The sequence below is a fragment of the Agelaius tricolor genome, unplaced genomic scaffold (assembly GCF_023055355.1).
Source record: "Agelaius tricolor isolate 1412-34295 unplaced genomic scaffold, bAgeTri1.0.p SCAF_11, whole genome shotgun sequence".
Taxonomy (NCBI): domain Eukaryota; kingdom Metazoa; phylum Chordata; class Aves; order Passeriformes; family Icteridae; genus Agelaius; species Agelaius tricolor.
The window spans coordinates 6,692,193-6,712,558 of NW_027269271.1; the positions used below are offsets into that span (position 1 = coordinate 6,692,193).

General features: G+C 43.3%; 2 protein-coding genes across 9 annotated transcripts in view; one reads left to right on the top strand and one right to left on the bottom strand.

The window, feature by feature from the left end:
- Positions 1–1,350: 1,350 nt before the first annotated feature.
- On the bottom strand, positions 1,351–17,362 carry ODR4 (odr-4 GPCR localization factor homolog). 5 transcript variants are annotated; one of them, XM_071435941.1, is made up of 15 exons: positions 17,255–17,362; positions 17,075–17,095; positions 15,788–15,921; positions 15,555–15,689; positions 15,092–15,187; positions 14,072–14,178; positions 13,316–13,352; positions 13,070–13,210; positions 12,420–12,515; positions 11,896–11,961; positions 10,480–10,608; positions 9,720–9,810; positions 8,575–8,760; positions 3,491–3,583; positions 1,351–2,591 (listed from the first exon to the last, which is right to left on the bottom strand). In XM_071435941.1, exons 3-15 carry the CDS (start codon positions 15,884–15,886, stop codon positions 2,524–2,526), a joined length of 1,344 nt encoding a protein of 447 aa, XP_071292042.1. In that variant the 5' UTR covers positions 15,887–15,921; positions 17,075–17,095; positions 17,255–17,362; the 3' UTR covers positions 1,351–2,523. The 5 variants fall into 5 exon arrangements, with proteins under 5 accessions (XP_071292042.1, XP_071292043.1, XP_071292045.1 ...); XM_071435942.1 differs by lacking the exon at positions 17,075–17,095 and adding an exon at positions 17,120–17,140 and having other exon boundaries at positions 17,255–17,351; XM_071435944.1 differs by lacking the exon at positions 17,075–17,095 and having other exon boundaries at positions 17,234–17,355.
- A 278-nt stretch (positions 17,363–17,640) lies between these two features.
- Positions 17,641–20,366, top strand: part of TPR (translocated promoter region, nuclear basket protein) — a 33,313-nt gene continuing 30,587 nt past the window's right edge. For all 4 annotated transcript variants that reach the window (XM_071435946.1, XM_071435948.1, XM_071435949.1 and 1 more), the window contains exons 1-3: positions 17,641–17,812; positions 19,713–19,817; positions 20,241–20,314. In XM_071435946.1, the coding sequence (XP_071292047.1) occupies positions 17,662–17,812; positions 19,713–19,817; positions 20,241–20,314 (330 nt within the window). In that variant the 5' untranslated portion in view covers positions 17,641–17,661. The remainder of the gene's footprint in view (positions 17,813–19,712; positions 19,818–20,240; positions 20,315–20,366) is intronic.

Here is a 20,366-nt window from a genome sequence, read left to right on the forward strand (position 1 = left end):
GTAAAACTATTTTGTACTATAAATTTTAGAACTATACTTAGAAGAGCCTGATTTTCAGATGTGGAAGTCCAAATCATTCCTCTGAACTCTTACATACTAAAATAAATTATGTATCTGCAATCATGGACATAAGTTAACAAAGCTCAGTATCAGTCACAGTGGAGTCTTCTCAGACTGAAAGCTTTGGAATATTATACAGGTAGGAAAAACCTACAATGAAACCTGAGCTTGAGTTATGCAGTAGTCAGGAAACAGATTTTTAAAAGGGTGTTTTCCTTTCCTCTTACACACACATTTTAATATATCCTAAACCCTCATTATCTTACACTATCAACAGTGCAAAATGGTACATAAAAGGATGGGACAATAAAATCCCCTCTTGGTTAGTCCTGTAATTCTTAGACAAGTGAGAACCTGCTTTCTTCTACATCCACAATTTCCTCATGGCAGGATGACTGGAAGGCTCAATCTGTAGGTACAAGTCAAATTACTCATTTCTTCTTTGACAGGGTTGATTAATTTATTATTGCACAGATGGTACTTTAACTGTCTCTTATATTATACCTGGAATCTCCACCAGAGCAACTTTCTTTGCCTTCCTCCAAGCCCAAACTGGAAAATGAGATCCCTGCTACTGAGTTAGTCCTAAACTGAAGGATTAATTTGGCCATGACCACAAAGAAAAGGATCATTTACTAAGCACTGAATAAGCTTAGCAAATGTTAAGAGAGGAAGAAAAAAGAGGAAGAGTTCTTTGCAAGGGGATCCCTGGAATAATACATGCCAACAAGCTCTATTTTTGACACCACAAGTACTAAACAAGAACAACTACAGAAAGAGTGTTTCAGGACAATTATCTTCTCTGGTATCAGAGATGCTGTACTTCACTTTTATGGCTGCATTTTGTGTTACAGGCAACTAAAGAATAATCAATCATTTTGTATTTTACCTTCAAAAGCACACCCTGTTCTCCTTAAAGAAAAAAGAGACAAAAGACAGTGCCTTTCTTCTAATTTCAGCCCTGTTCCTCCTTCTAACAGGGACTGTAGCAGAGCAATTTTTAAACCAACCATCACATTACAAAATTACTCCCATTTTCTGGATAACCCTCAGCCTCCCCTGGATGTCATCCCAGCTCCTGATTCCTGCCTGTTGACTCCACTGACTGGCACAGAATAAAAAGGAATTATAGAACCCACAACAGCTGAACCCAGTGCCTGCATTACAGCACTCACCACCCTCCTCCAGGAGGGACCACTTGAGCAATGCTGAGCACAGAAGGTCACGCTGTCTTTCAAAAAGCTCTTTTTTCCAAACATGCAAAAACAGAATACACAAGTGAGGCAGCAGTAGTCAACACACCTTTCTCAGAATTGCCTTTATTAAAGGTATCCCAGTACATACTTGATTATGCTTTAGAACCAAAGGGTTTATTTTTTTTTCTTTGTGTTCCATTGCTTTCAAACAAAAAAAAGAAATTTGCACTGGGATTAAAATGCTGTTAATTCTTTTCTGTTGCAGCTCGGGTCCAAGGAAACATCACATTTCATATACAAATTGTCTTTATTAGCCTTACTAGAGTTCATTCCCTCTGTCCACCTTCCTCATGTCAAGTAAACATGTAACTGGCCAACATCCCCAGGAGAATCTCTCATCATAGAAAGCTCTCTGTTTATAATCTAAAAATCCTGATTAGCAGTAATGTTGATAATTTGCCTGTACCTACATGATAACCCACAAGGCCTGCCTAGGTGTAACTGTTGCTGAAATAGTTAAAATTCCAAGATAGCAATGATTGTATTGGAGCTGGGCAGAGAAACCCTCATCAGGAGGCACTGAGTCAAAGGCAGCAGCATACACACAGCTCAGCAATGCCATGCATTTCATTGATTTCTGAGATCTCCAGTCTTGAACCAAGCTATTTACAGGCTGCCTTGGTCTAGTCTTGAAACTTTTAGAAACTATTTGTATACATTTTATGCTAGCTAGCCAGTATTATCTAAAACAATGACTATGGTGAAATGCTGGCTTTACTAAAACTAATTTTCCCCCAATTAACTGTAATAAAATAAGATTTCTCTTAGCACAGGAACCCTTAAAGCAGGAATTATCATACCAGGTCATTATACAGGTTTTACCAATACCCTGAGAAACACCAGGAGTAGCATTTTACATTAAAGGAGCCAGTAGGAAGAAAATTAAGGTTCTGTATTTGTTTAAGGGGCCTCTCCAGAAAATAATATTATCATTCATTTACACAGAGAGACAGGGTTAGTTTCTTGTAAACCTGATTCACCCTCTACTTGATTCTCTAAGTGCATAATTCTATTTAATTTAGGAAGCGTATGATGGAACAAGGTAACTGAATTACATTTTACAGTATTACAGTTTACATTGCACATCTACCTGGGGAGATTAATACAACAATTCTTAATTACTAATATATCAACCCCAGTTATTTCCATCTTCTGAATGGCCAACATTTCCCAGGAGCTGTGATGGCTGGAGTTTAATCACTGGAGATCAATCACTGAAGTAGTTGAAGGAGAAAATCGATGCCAGGACTGCGACAGCGGCTGCCACGACCAACCCTAAATCCAGAGAGAGCACAGGGAGTGAGGGAAGGGCAGAACAAACAGCCCTAAATCCAGAGAGAACACAGGCAGTGAGGGAAGGGCAGAACAAACAGCCCTAAATCCAAAGGGAACACAGGCAGTGAGGGAAGGGCAGAACAACCAACCCTAAATCCAGAGAGAACGCAGGCAGTGAGGGAAGGGCAGCACAGGCAGCCCTAAATCCACAGGCAGTGAGGGAAGGACACCACAACCAGCCCTAAATCCAAAGGGAACACAGGCAGTGAGGGAAGGACACCACAACCAGCCCTAAATCCACAGGCAGTGAGGGAAGGGGAGAACAACCAGCCCTAAATCCAAAAAGAACACAGGCAGTGAGGGAAAGGCAGCACAGGCAGCAGCAGGCAGGGAGGGGAGAGTGGGTCAGGGGGAATGAGCACAAGGAGAAACAAAAAGAGCTACCCCAAAAAGAGCGACCCCAACAACTACTTTTATTAGCATGCTCATTACTGATGCAACTGAGGAGACACACAGAAAACCCCAAAACACCTCAGTGATGATGAAAGGGAAAACATTTTTACATTCAAAGCAAACACGTATTTACTGCTCCTATTTAATCTTCCAGTTACTATATTCTATTTCCAACAATTAATAGAATCCAGAAGTAACTGCTTTGTTCAGTAAAGTGTAACTATTTCAATACAAGCAGCCCCACAGCAAAGAGAGCTGTACTAAGTGCAGACAAATCTCTGAGAGCTGGATGAGGCAGCACCATGGAGAAGTTGCAATGGCAAGTTCTGTGGCTGGTGTTCCCTGAATTCCTGAGCTGACAATTAGGATGCTGTGGGAGCTAACAGTCCTGAAAGGAGCCACTGCAGCTTCTGGAGTGCCATAGCAAAAATCTGGAAGGAACATACCCATATTTTGTTGAAGCTTCAACAGCAACGTTGCTTTTGTCAGCTGTGCCTGTGGTGTGTCACTCGGGCTGTCAGTCACTGGGCAAATATCAACTGCATGGAAATCAAGGGAAGAAGGGGAAAATTAACAGCTGTCTTTTACAGTGAATTAACACAAAAGGCCAAGAACTTCACATCAACTTTATAAAGTGTATTTATGGTAGAAAAAAACCAGTTTATTGCAGAAGTGGTACAACAGCAATAGCACAGTGCTAAACTATGCTGTATGGCTGGAAGGGTAAAATTAAAGAGACAAAATACATTTCAGGAGGAGCTCCTCTTCCAAAACTCATTTTCCCCACCCTGCTTCCAGAGTAAAACTCCCCACCCTCTTTGCATAGCCTGGGGAGAATTTGACTACGTGAGAGGGAACCACCAAAATGTACCATTGAGCACCTTCCAAGAGCAAAGGTCCCCTCCAGAGCCATCTGTCCCCAGTTCAGGGTACATGCAAATCCCACACCAGAGAGGATGAGCCCAGCAGCACTTCCCTACCCAACAGCCAGAGATGCATTTTTTCATTTTTTCCAGCCACAGAAATTTCTTTTTGAAGATCCCCTAAAAATTCCCTTTCACAGCAGGCATGGAGGACTCATTCCTCCTTGGAAGAATTACTAAATCCTTAGTCTGCCCAGCCAGGATGTGAGAGAGCTTGAGTCTATTTCCAGGCGGATGGGACTCAAACCTGTATCTATTTCCTTTGCAAAGATCTCCCTAATCCCTTGGCTATACCCAGCTTGTTAGAGGGGCAGGAGAGAAAGAAGGGGATTAATCTCCAGTCCTTCAGCCCAACTTGTTTGAGCCAGCATGGAACACACCATACAGCCCCCAGTGACAAGGCTGCGGGATGGTCGTGGGCCATCATTTTTAAGCATTCCCATTTTCAGGAGTTTGCTAAAACTTGCCAAAAAATTTGGATTACAGTTCAGAATCTACAACCACAGGCATTTTCTGCACAAGCAAACAGAAAGACAAAGTGTTTGTCATGGCAGTGGGAGCTGGATGTGTCTGGGAAGAATGAGACAAGCAGGCTCAGATAAGAGAAGGAGCCTAACTGACTGTTCTGGAGACAAGGGAACCCCCAGCAGAACCAGATATCAGGGTTTAGAAGGCCATGGGACACGGATCTGAATAAAAACAGATCTCCATTTCCACAGAGGGGTTGACCATCAGCAATAAATCACAAATTACATGCTTGAGTAATAAGGCACATCCTCTGTGTGATTCATATGCAAACAAAGTACTTTCTCTGTCATTACCTATGGTGGAAATGGATAATCTAGATGATCAGAAAGGTTGTTTCTGTTGACTCATGTGGATAATTGTCTTCAAAATATCCTTAAATCAAGCTTGCACAAGACTTGTTACACAAAAACACCCGAAGTAGCTTTTAAAACCTGTCTTTAGGGTTTTTATCCCTAAACCCACTGCATTGGTACAGGATGTACAGCAGCAGAGAAATCACTGCCTGATATGGAACTCAACAGGACAGTGAGATACACAGATATACAGACATTGCTTGGAGATCTCTCTGCAAGCACCACATCCATGTAAGATCAAGATAACAATATTTCAGTGCAAAGTGTGTTTTTTGAAGAGAAATCATTAAATATCCCTGAATCCCACTAGTCCTCAATAAGGCTGTGGCTAGATCATTATTTTCTTTGTGCCAAGAAAAACACTCCCTCAGCTGCCTAAAATGAGCAGAAATCTGCAGCTAGAGTAGTTATTAATTGTTGCAATATAGGTTTTCAGTAAGTATCTTTAACTAGCACAGTAAGAGAACTTCTGTCCAGAGGTTTGAATTCTGTGAAACATCCCACTTTGGGACAATCTGACTGCATTTTTTGGGCCACCTCTGGAGTCTAGCTCCAGCAGGTTCCTTTCTGCTGTATATTTGATGAGCAGGTAGGATGGTCTGTGCCCTCTAATATGAGGTTTTTTTGTGCCTCCCTGTGCTGAGGGGACCTTTGGAAGCTGCACATCAAGGCAGCTCCACATTCCTTGCCTGGAAAAAAAAAAAGAAGACAAAGGGAAAAAGAAAAAAGAACCACCCTTGAGGTATTTAGCTACCACAGGCCTTGATACCACCACATTCTGGAAGGTTTGCATGTAGAGCAGCAAAATCACACAAAACAGTTTTCATAGCAGATGTCTTCTAGTACCAATTAGATGAATCCTTAATTCTTCAGTTTCCTAAGCAAGACAGGGAAGTGATTATCACTGCTGAAGTCTTATTTCTGTCTATCCACTCAGGGTATTTAACAGCCCACCCCCTGCACCAAGGAGGAGCAGGGATTTAGTAAAGCCAATCAGAAATGTAGAGCTTTCAGTTGCCTGTATTAGAGCACTGAATACCTTGAAATTACAGTGTTAGGGCTATTTAAGTCTTTCACTTATAAATAGCTCGGGGTTTACTTTCTATTTTCCACACAGCAATTTTAAAGCGTGACCCAGCGGTGTCCCTACTGGAGATCTGTACATGCAGTCAAGAGACAAACTGCAGGAGACAGCAGGAGAGCCCCAGGTTCAGTAAACACATAAAACTGACCTCAAAAAATCATGTTTTAAGTAAAAGTTGCTTAAAAAATAAATCTTTTGCCTATACCGATTAGATCCTCTTCTTCTAAAGTGCATATTTTAAAGAGGAAAAAAACCCCAAATAATTTCAAAAGCCTGCTCATGTTCTTGAATTTTTGAGAATTCTTTTTATCAGTAAACTTTCCCCAGAACCTCAGTATGAACAGCATTTCCAGTTAATTTGAGGAGGGTGCCTCAGACCACAGGAACTGTGACACAAACAGAAAGGCTGATGACAAAGTTCCCTACAAACCAATTACTGAATAGTGGCTATTATTAACAAAGTTAGAGCTAAGCTTAGAGAAACAGCACATGCTTCCCAAGCCAAAATGATGCACTGGAAAAGCCTTTGCACAAGAAAAACCACAAACTCTCATTACAACAAAAAAACATGTTCACAGCAATGCTTGGACATTTCATACCAAAGCAACAATAAAAATCAAATCCCATAATTAATGGGGGATTTTTTTAGAATGCAGAACACTTTGTATGCATTTAACAGGACTCTTTCTAAAATGACCTTCCTGGTATGATAAAAGTGTATAAATAACTTGTGATTTTAATAAACCACAAGTGACTGATGCCTCAACTTTAATTAGCTCAACTTTAATGTGCTGTCAGCATTATTGATACCACTGCAATTAACAGAGCCCATTCCATGGACAAACCTTATGGTGGTCACCAGGACAAGGCCAAGCTTTCCCAAAATCCCCTTGCACGTTTTTTCCTCTCCTCTTCTATGCACTTATTTCAATTTGTGGCTTTGGGGTTTTCTTCTTAAAGAAAATACACACCTACTTTAATTTGCTTTTCTTTCAAAGAAAAGGAATATAAATCCCCCCCAGTTAACTCTACAAGCAGAAGACTACAAGAACACCCAAGCTCCTTTTGTGCCATCACTTCACACCTATTGTTGGCATTAATCTTTGGGATGCCCTGCTGTGAGTGGAAAGGTGTTTCCTTCCTACCTGCAGCTCACACAGCCTTACATAAGCAATAAAGGTGAACTGAATCATCACCTCTCTCCTCCCACACCTCTCTCCACTGCTACAACAATACTCATTTGCTTCTCTAAGCTACACTGATTCCTTAAAGCTCAGTAGTAATTAGTTTTAAGAGTATTAAAGTTACTCTAATAATGCCAGAGAGATTTTTATTGTCTTTCCTGTTTTCCTTGAGGTTCCTGTACACCTCTTACTCTTCAAAAGGATGAGTCACTTAACAGCTAACAGGTCTAGTTAAAGCCTGGGGGAGCTGATTCATTTAGAAAGACAAGAATTTATGGTTAACTCTGAAATTAGGAAACTCAAAACCCCCTTCAAGTTAGCATGCAAGTCAAGGTGAATATCAGTACTCACAGTTCACCTTGCACAGCAAGTCATGGTTACATTGCCCCTAAGTTTTTGTCCCTAAATACCAACATTAAAAAGTGTTCATAGTTTTAATGTGAGAATTAGTGTTGGATTTTTTGTTTATTTAAATTGTAAAACTGGAACCTGCAGCTCATATGCATGTTGAGGGGGGGAAAAAAAGGGGAGCAAAATGTCTTCCATAAGACCACAGCAAATGTTCCTAGGTGCATTTCAATGTCATATTTGAAATCTACATTGAAATCAACATTGCAAGGGAGAAAACCCTAAAGGAAATTATATAGACCAGAAATATTCAGAAAGATGAATACAGTAACTGGATTATGTCAAAATATCTGTATTAAACGAAATATAGCAGTCTCATAATCAGACCACAAACTTGTAAGACATTCAGCAGAAAATGAAAAGCACTCTCAACTTTGTTTTCATTCTGGGTGAACCACAAATCTTCAGGTTTGGGCACTGCATTTGGTACATAAATTAAAACACTCTGAATAAAGGAAGGTATTTGGCTTTTTTTAAAAAATCAGGTTTAGCACGAAAACTTCTTGAAAGATACATTAGACTACATTAATGTTTTGCTAGAATAATTTTTAAAGTGTTTTTAATTCTGTAGTGAAAAAGCAGTAGATTTGACTAAATCACTCAACTTATTCTAACTTGTCTCAAAGCTACTTAGCACTAAAAAGATTAACTACTGAAAGTGTAAATATATATATTCATGTAAAAAATAAAGCTTTGCAGGGTGTTTTTTAAGAGTTTATTGATCAATAAAGGATCCCCTCTAATTCATGAGCACAATGGCACATACAAACCTTGGTTAACCATTTCTTCAATTTTCTACAGCAGCTCATGGGCTGCAATCATGGCTGCACTGAAAAACCAAAATATTTGAGAGGAGAAAGTCTGTTCCAAAAAACACAAACTGTTAGGATCATTTTCCACAATATATTAAAGCTGCAATGAATTGCTATAAATCCTTAGAGTTGCATATGAAGTAATTTGACTTTATTCATATCTGGATAAACTGGCCTATGCCATTAATCAGCATTTCCTAGCCCCTGAGCCAGCCTGCCCTGGCTCCCAGATATTTACCTGTGCTAATGTCCTCAGCTATGTGCATATCTTCAGCTTGCACAGGCTGATCCAACATCTCCACAAAACGTTCCTGGATTTCTCCAGCAGCCTCATCACCAAACTTATAATCACTGAGCATCACACTGGATCCAGCCACTGGGACAAACAGTCTCTGAGGCAAGACATGATATTCCCTCCCAAAATCTAAAAGGAAAGATGGAGAAATACCATCCCAATAAAAGCCTTGACAGTTATGATAAGATTCCTCCATAATCTCTGAGCATAAGATAAAGTCATTGCAAAAGAAGAGCTCAAGGTCTCTGTGTAAAACCCTGCTTCCAGACATGCCTGGCTTAGTGGGCTGCTGTTCTATGGATTTATGTCCTTACATTATTAGTCTCTCCAGAAATAGCCAGGGCAGCTCCAAACAGACCATAAAACGCCAAGCAGAGCTTTTCTCCTGTTCAGAATGACTTGCAGGAGGGCTCTGGGAGAGGGTGCAGGTAAGAGCTCCCCGAGGAGCCGGATTTCAGCAGCACTCAGGACTGCAGAGGTGTCACACTCAGAGCCACAAAACTCGGCTGCCACCTAGAGAGGGGACTCAGAACTACGTGCGATGGAAAAGGCTCCTTCTGCCCAAGACATTCCCATTGATTCGTCAATTAACTCCTTTTTGGTTTAAGACAACAACACCACTGCACTGACTTGAAGAAATTTAAGAGTCCCAGCATGAGCCCAAGTATCTGGCCTCTATCAAGTTTTAACACACATCAATTTTAATAGGAACACCATACATAGATTTAAAAATAGAAATAAAAATTTAAAGTGTGCAAGGTACAGTTGGAACTTGAGAGGCAAAAGTTTCAACTACAGAAGTTTGAAAAAATCACAAAATTTCTGATCGGTGAGGAAGAAGCTGGGATTGCATTTTGTGGTCACAGGAACTGTGATGCCAAAGGACATAAACTTGACAAAAAATTTCCAGATTTAAGGAAAAGTCAAGGCTGACAAGCAGCAATTATACCTTTTCCTTTTTATTCTGCTCTAACCATACTGGAACTTCACTGTAACAGAATTTTCTACAACCACCAAAATTCACTGCAAATACAAGCTAGTGGCTTTGGGTTTTTTGTTTGTTTGTTTGTTTGTTTTTTATTTCTTACTTTTTTTCTGAGGTCCTTCATTTAAAATCAGATCTTCAAACAGTATTTCACACCGATCACTCAATGTGTTTATTATGTCTCTTTTCAAAGCCTGCAAGGACACAGTGAAATCATCAGGAATATCAAATCCATTTGCAAAATCAAAACTATTTGCAAAGCTTTTAACCAGGAAGAAATAACCAAAGAAACCCCATACATTAAACCCATGATGAAAGAATAGTTTTTTTTCCCAGAAAATAAAAACTAGTGTGAATTTTCAAACTAATAAATAATAATTGATTAATAAAGAAAAGCTAACATTAAAAGAATTGGTATCAAGAAGGAAAACCACAAAACAAAAACGAAAAGCTGAGGAAAGTTTTAGGATTGCTAGGATAAGAACTGACAACTTCTAGATATTTACCAGTAAAACTAAAAAATAATCATCAGGCAATGACTCAGTGAGGGGAAAAAATAAATTACTGAGCAAGTAAATCTGAATTTTACCTCTACAAATACAAAAATATAGTCTCCAACCTTTCTTAAAGAGAATTCTTCAAAGCCTAATCCCTTTGACAATTTATGCAAAGACTCCCCAGAGCCCAGCCTTACCCACGGCACACATATTCCTCTAGAAGAGAAAAACTAACTAACCCCACAGGGATGGTTTCTAAAATAACTTTGACCCCAGTTTAGACCATTCTGGCAAAGGAAAACCAGTATGCCAAGTCCCACATGTTCCAGGAGAATGTTTCTGATGGACCAAGACCCTGCTCAGTACCTGAATGGCCTCTTTAACCTTGGGCTTGTTGCTGTGGATGTAGGCTCTGCATTTCACTGCTCCCCGCAGGTTGATGGAGCCACTGCACACCTGCACTGTCGCCGTGGACCTGGGGCTGGCACCCTGGCACTGAGGGACAAACACATCCACCTTTATCCCAGGCCTTTGCAGCACAGTCACTAAAACCAGAATCAGCAAACCAACAGCAGGTGCTCACACACTAGCTGTTTCCCTCATCATGTAGAGCTAATTTTATTTTTATTTTATTTTTAGTTATTCATTTGGTTCTTCCTCTCTTTTCTATTATGGAAAATCTGTTTATCTCTCCAGGTGTTTCAAACACTTGTGTCTAGGAGATCTTAAAACTCTCCAGGCTTGTGGCAAATAACAGCATTGCAACTGTTAAGTCTTTTACAGGCTTTTTTAAAACAATGACGTTTTCATGTTTGCTATAATCAGTGTAACCCAGGGTGTGCTGGGAGTCATCCCATCAGTCAGTACCAAATTATACACGTGGTCACACTGAGAGCTGCATCAAACTGTTGCCTAGAAATGCTCTCCCTAATTACCACAACAATGAGTGTGAGCATGAAGCACTCCAGGACAACACCTGGAAACACTGGGGTGCACAACTTCCTCACCAACTGCACAAACCACTTCTGCCAAAGAGAGTTTTCCTGTCCCTGCAGCAATTAACCTCAATACAATAGACACTAACAACAAAAGAAGCTGAGATACTCATGGAGACTTTAAAATGGCATTGGAAACACTTCTAGTTTTGCAGAACGTAACTGAGAATCCAGGAACCACCTGACAAAATACAGAAGGCTATGAAACAAGGCCTGGACACATCTGGACTTCAGGACCTAGACTGGGGCACTCAATTCACAGTTCTTCACAACTCAGGTGGGGAGGAAGCTCCTGACATAGATCCAGCAGCTCCAGATGATGATTCAACTCACGGGATCTACGCCTTAATCCAGAGCTGGCAGCTGAGCTTCTGACAAAAGCATCCAAGTGAATGTCCAAGCTAGCCAGGGCAAGCTGTGCACTGACTGAAGTGTGGGGGTGACTCTGAACTTCAGATACAAAGTCACCTCAAATCAATGTACACAGGTACCTACAGGTATCCTACTACCAAAGGAATTAGTCACAGCACTTCTTTTCCAGAACCTGTTTTCCAGTCTTTCAGCTATGCAATTCATGGACAACATGGTTATCTCACCACAAGAATTTCTAAAGGCACAAAATCTGTTAACAATCAGTTTCATATTCAATATCCAGGGGTGGGGGGAAAGTTTTAGGAATAAGTGAGCAAGATTTCTAGACAATAATTCAGAACCTTGTTATTCTATTTTTTGCTCAATTTTATAATTGAAAGGCAAGCTTATACTTTGCAAACCACTAAAAACTTACCAGCTGTGTCAGAACCTTGACATCAGAAATCTGAGTGCTGGGCTGAGTATTTCCTCTGAACTTTTTCTGAGGGGAAAAAAATTCTTTGTGTCATGAAACAGGAAAAAAAAAGTGCCTGAAGCAGTCTCCTCACCCTGGCATAGAGTGTTCCCTAGTTTATAGGCTTTGAGAGGGGAAAATAGCACTTAGAAACCAACCAAGAGAATAGAACTACAAAACTAAAAGGAGAGATGAATGAATCAACCAACGAGGTGACTGAAGTAGGTCTTTGAAATGTCATCACCCACATTCACACCTCACTCTGTAACAGAAACATTTCAGTCATTTCACACATAATTACTGCATTCACACTGCCCAGGAGGGAGAGGCAAGCTGCAGGAATGGCAGCTCTGTGTGTTGGTTACCTGGAACAGCCAATCAGACCAACAAACACTGCACAGGAGATGTCTCATTCAATGCTTTGTCACACAGAGGATCCAACCATGCATCTCTTAGAGCTCAATTCCTCCTTGTTTGGTACTCACCTGCCCTTCCAGCAGGTCTGTATCCTCATCTTTAACTTGGCCATTGATCAGAAAAACACTGTCTTCTATCTGCTTTGACCATCGGTTTAACCCATTCTTTAAAACAAGTGAAAACACAACCACAAGAAAGAGAAAGAATTTCACTGAAGGACTGGACAGTTCCATGCTGAAACTTATAGAAGTATGTGTTTTAATAATTACTCTGACAAAAGTTTTAAAGTGAAAAACCTGTGTTTTCCCAAAGGTAAATCTTAAATGGATCATATTCAGAACAAATTAAGAAACAAGCATTGCAAAATAGTGAAGTGCCACCCCAGGGATTTGGGGGTTGCAGAGAGGGTTGCAGCCCATTGAAAGCCAACTCATGGCAAAAGCACCCCATAGTCCTGAACAAATTGGGTGTAACCTTTCACCAGGTGAGGCACCAGAGAGGTTACCTGGGATACTCATGACAATTATTACATCATTTTGAACACAGGAAACTTCCCATTGAGCACAGCAGAAGAGTTACATTTAAAAGAGGAATAATTGCTAAACATTCTCCACTGACTAGTCCACTCCTGCACTGCTCAACTCTTTCTTATTTAATTCTCAGCAGAGAAATGAGTGTGGTTACTGGTGTGTAGGAACCACTGCAGGCAGTGAGTTACCTTGGTATTCTTCTCCAGGTCATGGTTGGGGGAAGTAGCAAGAAGTGGAATGTGGATGTTCACATTTACTGTGCAGCCCAAAGCCACCCAGGAGGCAGTCAGAGCACTCTGGTACTTCCAGTCTGCTGGTTTAGCTGAACTCTGAGAGCAGAAGAAAAGCCATAAAGCATCTCCCCAAAGCACTGTATTGAGGCTTTTTTGGGGTTTAGCATTACTTGCCATGCATTAAAAGCTGGATGAGCTTACCTTGGGGTCCTGCACATCGTAGGTTCGGCAAACTACTCTGTGCTACTTAAAGAAAAAGACCCAGTGAAAAGCAAGGGAAAAACTAAGAACAATCCACAACTAACTTAGTCCTCTACTAAACTTCCTTGTCAAGCTAACTTAGGCTCTGGAGCAAGTTCTCACCTTTCATCAGTGTAAAAAAATGGGAAACCATTTGCCCGTAATCCCCAACTACCACAGTGATGCCATCTCTTACAAACAAATTAAGATCAATATGTATTGACAGGAAAAGCACCAAGGCATCAATTTTTAATTTGTCCTCATCTCTCTCTCCCCTCAGAGAAAAATCCTTGCTTTCTCTCCTTGTATTATGTCATTACCAACAGCTCCTGCATTCTGCTGCAGCTCTAGCATTGATCCCACAGGATTGCTGCTGCCCCGATTCCATGCAAGCACCACTGGTAACAGCAATTCAAAAAGCCAAACAGTAATTTAGATTTTTTTTTTCAGTTTCTGCAAGTCAAGACTGACTGGGAAAGGTGTCATTTGATGCTGTCACACAGACAGACCACATAAGAAATTATGGAAATTTTGCAAGGACAAGAGGGTCAATAGTCTTAACCATGGCTAATCAGAAAACTTCATTATTTCAACTTATACATGTCTAGCTGAACTTAAACAGCTTCCTCCTCCCTAATTCTTATTTATTCAGCAGTAACTGGATAAAAGAGGTTGGGAGAGCAGCCTCAGTCAATAAACCTTGCTCATAAAGGATACTTTTTTGTAGCAGAACAGATTTGAAGTGCTGCTCTGTCTGAGACCTCCTCTTCAGTAGGTTTCCAGAGCCTTCTTTTACTCAAGGACTTTTCCACTGAAAATATTAGCTAAAGACCAAAAAGAAATTGCAAAAATATGCACTATAATTCCTGGAAAATAGTCTTGTGCTAAAATTTTAAGTCCAAGCAATATAAAAATTATGTATGAGCAGGAAACACAGCTTACATGTCACCAAAATGTCACATTAAAAGAAAATTCAACAGGGATTCAGAGGCACTATGCCCCAAAGTGAAAGAGACTTGTTAAATTTTAATTTAGCTCCCTTATAAACCAAAGCAAGCAACATACATTCACACGCCCAACCTGTATGCTTTTGTCCTTACAGATATATTACAGTTTTGTGCCTATCAGCTGGGTCAGAAAAGCTGTGCAAAATAGCCACTAATTATAAAAAACAAATCCCCCCCAATTTTTAATTCAGCAATCACTGGTCACCTGGACAGAGCTCACCTTTTTTAGCCAGCTACCACTTTCATTACATAACTTAGATGCAATTACACTGAACTGCCAAAACTGACTCTTGGATCTCAGGCTGCCAAACCCACTTGTGCTTAAATCACTGACCATGATTATGTTAGAAAAATGACAAAATGAACATACATTTTCAGAACAGAAACCAAATATGGCAGTAGATGCCCCAATACTGTAACAAAAATGCATTTAGCTTAATATAAACCTTGAGGATGTTTTCCCTAAGCCAGAATGTCCACATCCACTAAACACAGACAAACCCAGTAAACAGAAATTCAGATTTGCTATTGCAGTTACAAACAGGAGGTTAAAAATAGTGTCCCACAGGACAGGGATTTCTGAGGTTCCAGTCTCAAATCCACACATCAAAGCACAACACTTGTGACATAAAGCAACAAAACTGCTGCATTTTAGTCAGGCCAGTGAGAGGAAATTCCTCACACACAGAGCCAAGGATGTTGCTGTCCTCCCAGCAGGAACTCCGCTTACCTTGCGCAGAGCATTTTGACCATCTTTAGCCAGCTCTGGAGTTGCAATCATAAACACACCAAGAACCAGCAACCCTCCAGGGAGCATTCTGGACACCTTGAAAATGAAATTGAACATTTATTAACATGATTGGCAATCTAGAAACCACGTATCTTGAGATATCAAAAACCACTGGTGAGATACCAAGAGCAGACGTGAGTTAAGGGAGACTGGTTTTCATTTACAGGACCCTCTCCATGCAGGAACACATCCTGCAAGTGTTTTCCCTTCAGTAATATCAAATGTCCTTTCATCAAAAAACCTGAAAACATTAAGGGTATTTCTGGTTTAAAACACCTGTGCCCAGCATGGTTAGGAAGGCTCTGTCACTTTGACATCACACAAGTGCTGAGATCCTTTGTGTCCATCTTATTTCCCTCCTGTTCCTCTCCCCGCTTTGCCACCTCCCAGGGTGAGTTCTCACCTGACTGGCATGTGTGGTGATCCACTCCTCATCCAGGGATGCCAGTTTGGGAGGGCCCAGGCTCTCCTCCTGCTGCTGCTGCTCCTTGGGAGGGGTTCGCACAGCCCTGATGACATAGTCCCGTTGGGGGGAGCACTTGCCAGAACATCAACAGAAGCAAACAGACCTTGAGACTGCTGAACAGGGGTTTCCCCAGTTCACAGGAATGAATGGAAGGACAATCCCACACTTACCTGCCCTATCAACAGGCCAGTGACATATGGCTTCACCTTTGTGCTGAGCTCTGTCAGGTACTGCCCAATACCTTCCTCGACAAGGTAAGTTCTACCCATGGCTCCAGGTTTAAGTGAGCTGTTGTAGTTCCAACCTACAAAACACACAATGCACTAAGTGAAAGAGGGTACATACACTGCAATGGGTACAGGAGAACAAGTCTCACACAAAGATCCTTTACAACTGTTTGATTGAAAAAACCCTGCAAAGTCATCGAGTCCAATCATTCATTCCCCCAAGGCCACCACTGACCCATGTCCCCAGATGTTACATCCACATGGCTTTAAAATCCCTCCAGGGGTGGGGATTCCGTGCCTGCCCTGAGCAGCTGTGCCAGGGATGGACAGCCCCTTCAGTACAGAAACTTTCCCAAAGTTCAACCTGAGCCTGCCCTGGCCCAGCCTGAGGCCGTTCCCTCTCCTCCTGTCCCTGTTCCTGGGAGCAGAGCCCGACCCCCCGGCTGTCCCCTCCTGTCAGGGAGTTGTGCAGAGCCAGCAGGGCCCCCTGAGCCTCCTTTGCTCCAGGCTGAGCCCCTTTCCCAGCTCCCTCAGCCCCTCCTGGTGCTCCAGACCCTTCCCATCTCCATTCCCTTCCCTGGAATGCTCCAGCCCCTCCACATCTTTCTTGTCATGAGGGGCCCAAAACTGAACCCAGGATTTGAATTTTGAAATGCCTTCAAGAAAAAGTATCTTGCTACATGATACTTCTAAAGGATGCACTGTTCTATTCCCACAGTGACTTGCTGAATTCCACACGTGTCCTTGAACATACACTACAGCACTTCCATTGCAATTCCCAAACACTCAGAGCACACCATCTGTGGATGTTCCAATGAGCAGCCTTTGCAGAAGGCTGCAACAACCCAGGACACAGGGGGTTCTGCATCCCTTCCAGGACACAGGACACAGGGGCTGCCACAGAATCCCCTTCCTTCCCTGCAGGAAGGGTCTGAAAACCCCTTCAAGCCTGGAGAGCTCTCCCAAAGAATTGAGCATTAAAAAGCTGAAGCCCAAGAGCACAGGGTGAGAAAGCAAAGAGCATCCTGAACCTCCACAGGGAAGGTGCTCACACACCTCAACTCATGCCCCCATAGCCGGGATCAGCACCTGCACATACCCAGGGATCAACACCTGCACATCCCCATGGACGAGCACCTGCACATCCCCATGGATCAGTACCTGCACATCCCCAGGGATCAGCACCTACATGGGGGGGTTCAGCCCCTGCACATCCCCATGGATCAGCACCTGCATAGGGGGGTTCAGCACCTGCCCATCCCCATGGATCAGCACCTGCATAGGGGGGTTCAGCACCTGCCCATCCCCATGGATCAGCACCTGCCCATCCCCATGGATCAGCACCTGCCCAGGGGGGTTCAGCACCTGCCCATCCCCACGGATCAGTACCTGCATAGAGGGGTTCAGCACCTGCACATCCCCAGCTTCTGCAGCCGCCCCGGTCTCAGCCGAGCACCGATGTGGCCAATTACGTCATCGCTAAGTGCCGCGGCGCAGGGAGATGACGCACTGCAATGCCGAGCGGAGCGCGGGAAAAGGGCGCGCGAGGGGGCGCACAGTCCCTGCTCCGCCATGTTGAGAGTGGCGGAAGCGGCCGCCCTTCCCCGGCAGCTGTCGGGCACATGGGGCATCTCAGAAGCACAGACAGCTCCTGTCACTTAGCAGGGATGAAGCTCCTCTATCCGTCATGGCGACGAGGCCGTGCGGTCTCCTGTCCCGGCTGTGGCACTGCCGCGGCGTTGCCGCCACTCCCATGATGGCGCTGCCGTGGCGGAAGCGGAAGCGCTGCGGGCGGCGGGCGGTGCTGTGCCGGAGCCATGGCGGCCGTGCTGCAGCAGCTCCTGGAGCGGGCCGAGCTCGCGAAGCTGCCCCGCGCCGTGCAGGGCAAGCTGGAGCGCTTCCTGGGCGACCAGCAGGGCGAGATCGACGGGCTGCGGGCCCGCCATGAGCGCTTCAAGGTGGACAGCGGTGAGCGCGGGCGGCGGGCCCACGGTCCCTGTGCTCGGGGAGGCAGCGCGGGCACTGCGCGGAACGCGGTTCTGTCTTCCACAGGCTTGCGGGGGTACCCTGGGGGCTGTGAGGCCGGGAGGGGGCTTGGAACGGGCCTGCAGTGGGACCTGAGCGGTGTTTGTCTCGTTTTGTCTTCTGGAGTATATATATATTTTTCTTCTTTTTTTTTTTTTCTCCTCTTGCTGCTGGTTGTTTTTTTTTCCTCATGCTAAGGGGCGTTCAGGGTTAAAACTGCGTTTGAATCGTCTTTAAGAACAGCTTTTCCCCTGGTTTTTAACTACCATTGATACGCACAGGTCTGAGGAGGAGTGTCTGAGGGAGCTGGGAAAGGGGCTCAGCCTGGAGCAAAGGAGGCTCAGGGGGGCCCTTGTGGCTCTGCACAGCTCCTGACAGGAGGGGACAGCCGGGGGGGTCGGGCTCTGCTCCCAGGAACAGGGACAGGAGGAGAGGGAACGGCCTCCAGTTGCCCCAGGAAAGGTTCAGGTTCAATATTGGGAAAAAGTCCTTTACTAAAAAAGCTGTCCATCCTTGGCACAGCTGCCCGGGACAGGTGTGGAATCCCCACCCCTGGAGGGATTTTAAAGCCATGTGGATGCAGCATCTGGGGACATGGGTCAGCGGTGTCCTTGGCAGTGCTGGGCCATGGTTGGACTCTGATCTCAGGTGTCTCTTCCAACCCAAACAGTTCTGTGCTTCAGTCTCTTTGGTCCTCGTTGTGGAGGAGGAATGCAGCTTTGTTCACACAGCTCTCAAACAGCCCTAGGTTTATACTTTCCTGTTCAATTCCGTTCCATAAAGTGGCCCTGATGGAATCAATGTTTTTATATTGATTTAGAGATGAGTTGATAACAGAACAGTAACACCAGCAGAGAGCAGAAGACAAGAGTGTGAGATTGTGAATATGGGTTAATCTGTAGAGGATGTGACATGCTTCTAATGTAAGCTTTACTTCTACCTTTCAGTTTTTCAGTCTCTCTTGTGGTAGACATCTTGGTAAATGCATTAATAAATTGTGGTGTAAATTAAGGTAACCCACAGATTTTAGCAAGTTGCTCTCATCCAGATCCATTCTTCTCATGTGTGGCAGGAGCAGGAGCATTGTTTGAAATTGTAATGTATCAGAGGAAGAAGATAAACAGACATTCCCTCAGTGCTTCCTTGAAACCCATCCTGCCCAAGAGTGGGATTAATTATGCTTTTACAGAGTATTTTACACTGAAGCTCCATGACACAGTTACTGTTTTAGATGACAAAAACTCACATATAATTCTTTTATTTTCCGCTGCTAAGGGAATAGAGCCCAGGAATTAATTTTAAGAAGTCTTCATTAAAAGTTTCCCCACATCAAATCCCTTGATACCTGGGGATATGTGGATTTTATTTTGTATGTATAGAAATACTCTAGAAATAAAAGAAGTTTTAAGCTGATGAGCCCACACTGCATAATTGGGCTGATACAGCATCTCTGGTTACATCAAAAATGTTAAAGAACTATTCAGATTAATCAGGCTCTTATTTGATGGACAATTTCACAGAGTCATGGAATGATTTGGGTTGGAAGGGACCCTAAAGCTCATCTCATTCCAACCCCTCCCATCAGCAGGGACACTTTCCACTAGAGCAGGCTGAAACATATCACAGTTTCTGGAAGCACAGCACTTGTCATGCTAGTGTTCATTCAATGTGAAAATTCAGGTTTTTGCCTTCAAAAATGTTGTGGGTTTTTTTTTTTCCTTCCTTCAAATTCTGTTACAGTCTTAGTATTTTTATATGTTTTCTTTAGAATGCTCCTTGGTAGAGGTGAGTAAGAAAAAAAATGTTTATGATGTGAAACTGAGATGACTTTGTTATTTTGCAGAGCAACAGTACTTTGAAGTGGAAAAGCGACTGGCTCAGAGCCAGGAAAGACTTGTAAATGAGACCCAGGAATGTCAAACTCTGCGGGAGGAGCTCAAAAAGCTTCGTAAGTGTAACTGTGTAACATCCTTAAGTGCTGGCCAGGACATTCACCCTCCAGCCCAGGGTTGTGGGCACTGCTTCAGGGTTTACACAGGAGCTGAAAATCTCCCATCAGCTGCTTTTGTAGAGATGTGTTTTGGTGGTGTGTTCCAAGATTAATGGAATCTGTTGTTCTCATGGCAGAAGAGCCCCTTGCTGGGTAGTAGCAGTGCAGGGGGCTGTGTATGGATCCTCACTAAAGCTGCTTCTGCTCTAAGCAGTGCCTTAGTCTGCCTCAGTGCCCCTGGTCCATCCAGGGCAGGGTCCGGCATTCTTCTCTCTCTTTTGCTAAAAATGTTTGTCAGGGAAATTGTGGCTCTGTTGCATTAGGAGGGTGAGTTCTGACACATCCTAGTGGAGATCCCTCACTGCTGTTCCTTCCCCCCAGATGAGCAGCTGAAGGTGCTCAATGAGAAGAACAAGGAGCTGGAGGCTGCCCAGGACCGGAATGCGGCCGTGCAGGTACTGCTGGGGTCAGGCTGACACCCTGGGGCTCCCTGGCCCTTTGCAGCAC

Excerpts from the sequence above, each read along its gene's own strand:
- ODR4 (XM_071435941.1), bottom strand. The coding sequence starts at position 15,886 with ATGGGTAGAACTTACCTTGTCGAGGAAGGTATTGGGCAGTACCTGACA. Across the intron at positions 12,516-13,069 it reads ACCTGGAGAAGAATACCAAG|AATGGGTTAAACCGATGGTC; the intron begins GTAACTCACTGC and ends CTTGTTTTAAAG. Across the intron at positions 9,811-10,479 it reads AGGTTAAAGAGGCCATTCAG|GCTTTGAAAAGAGACATAAT; the intron begins GTACTGAGCAGG and ends GTGTCCTTGCAG.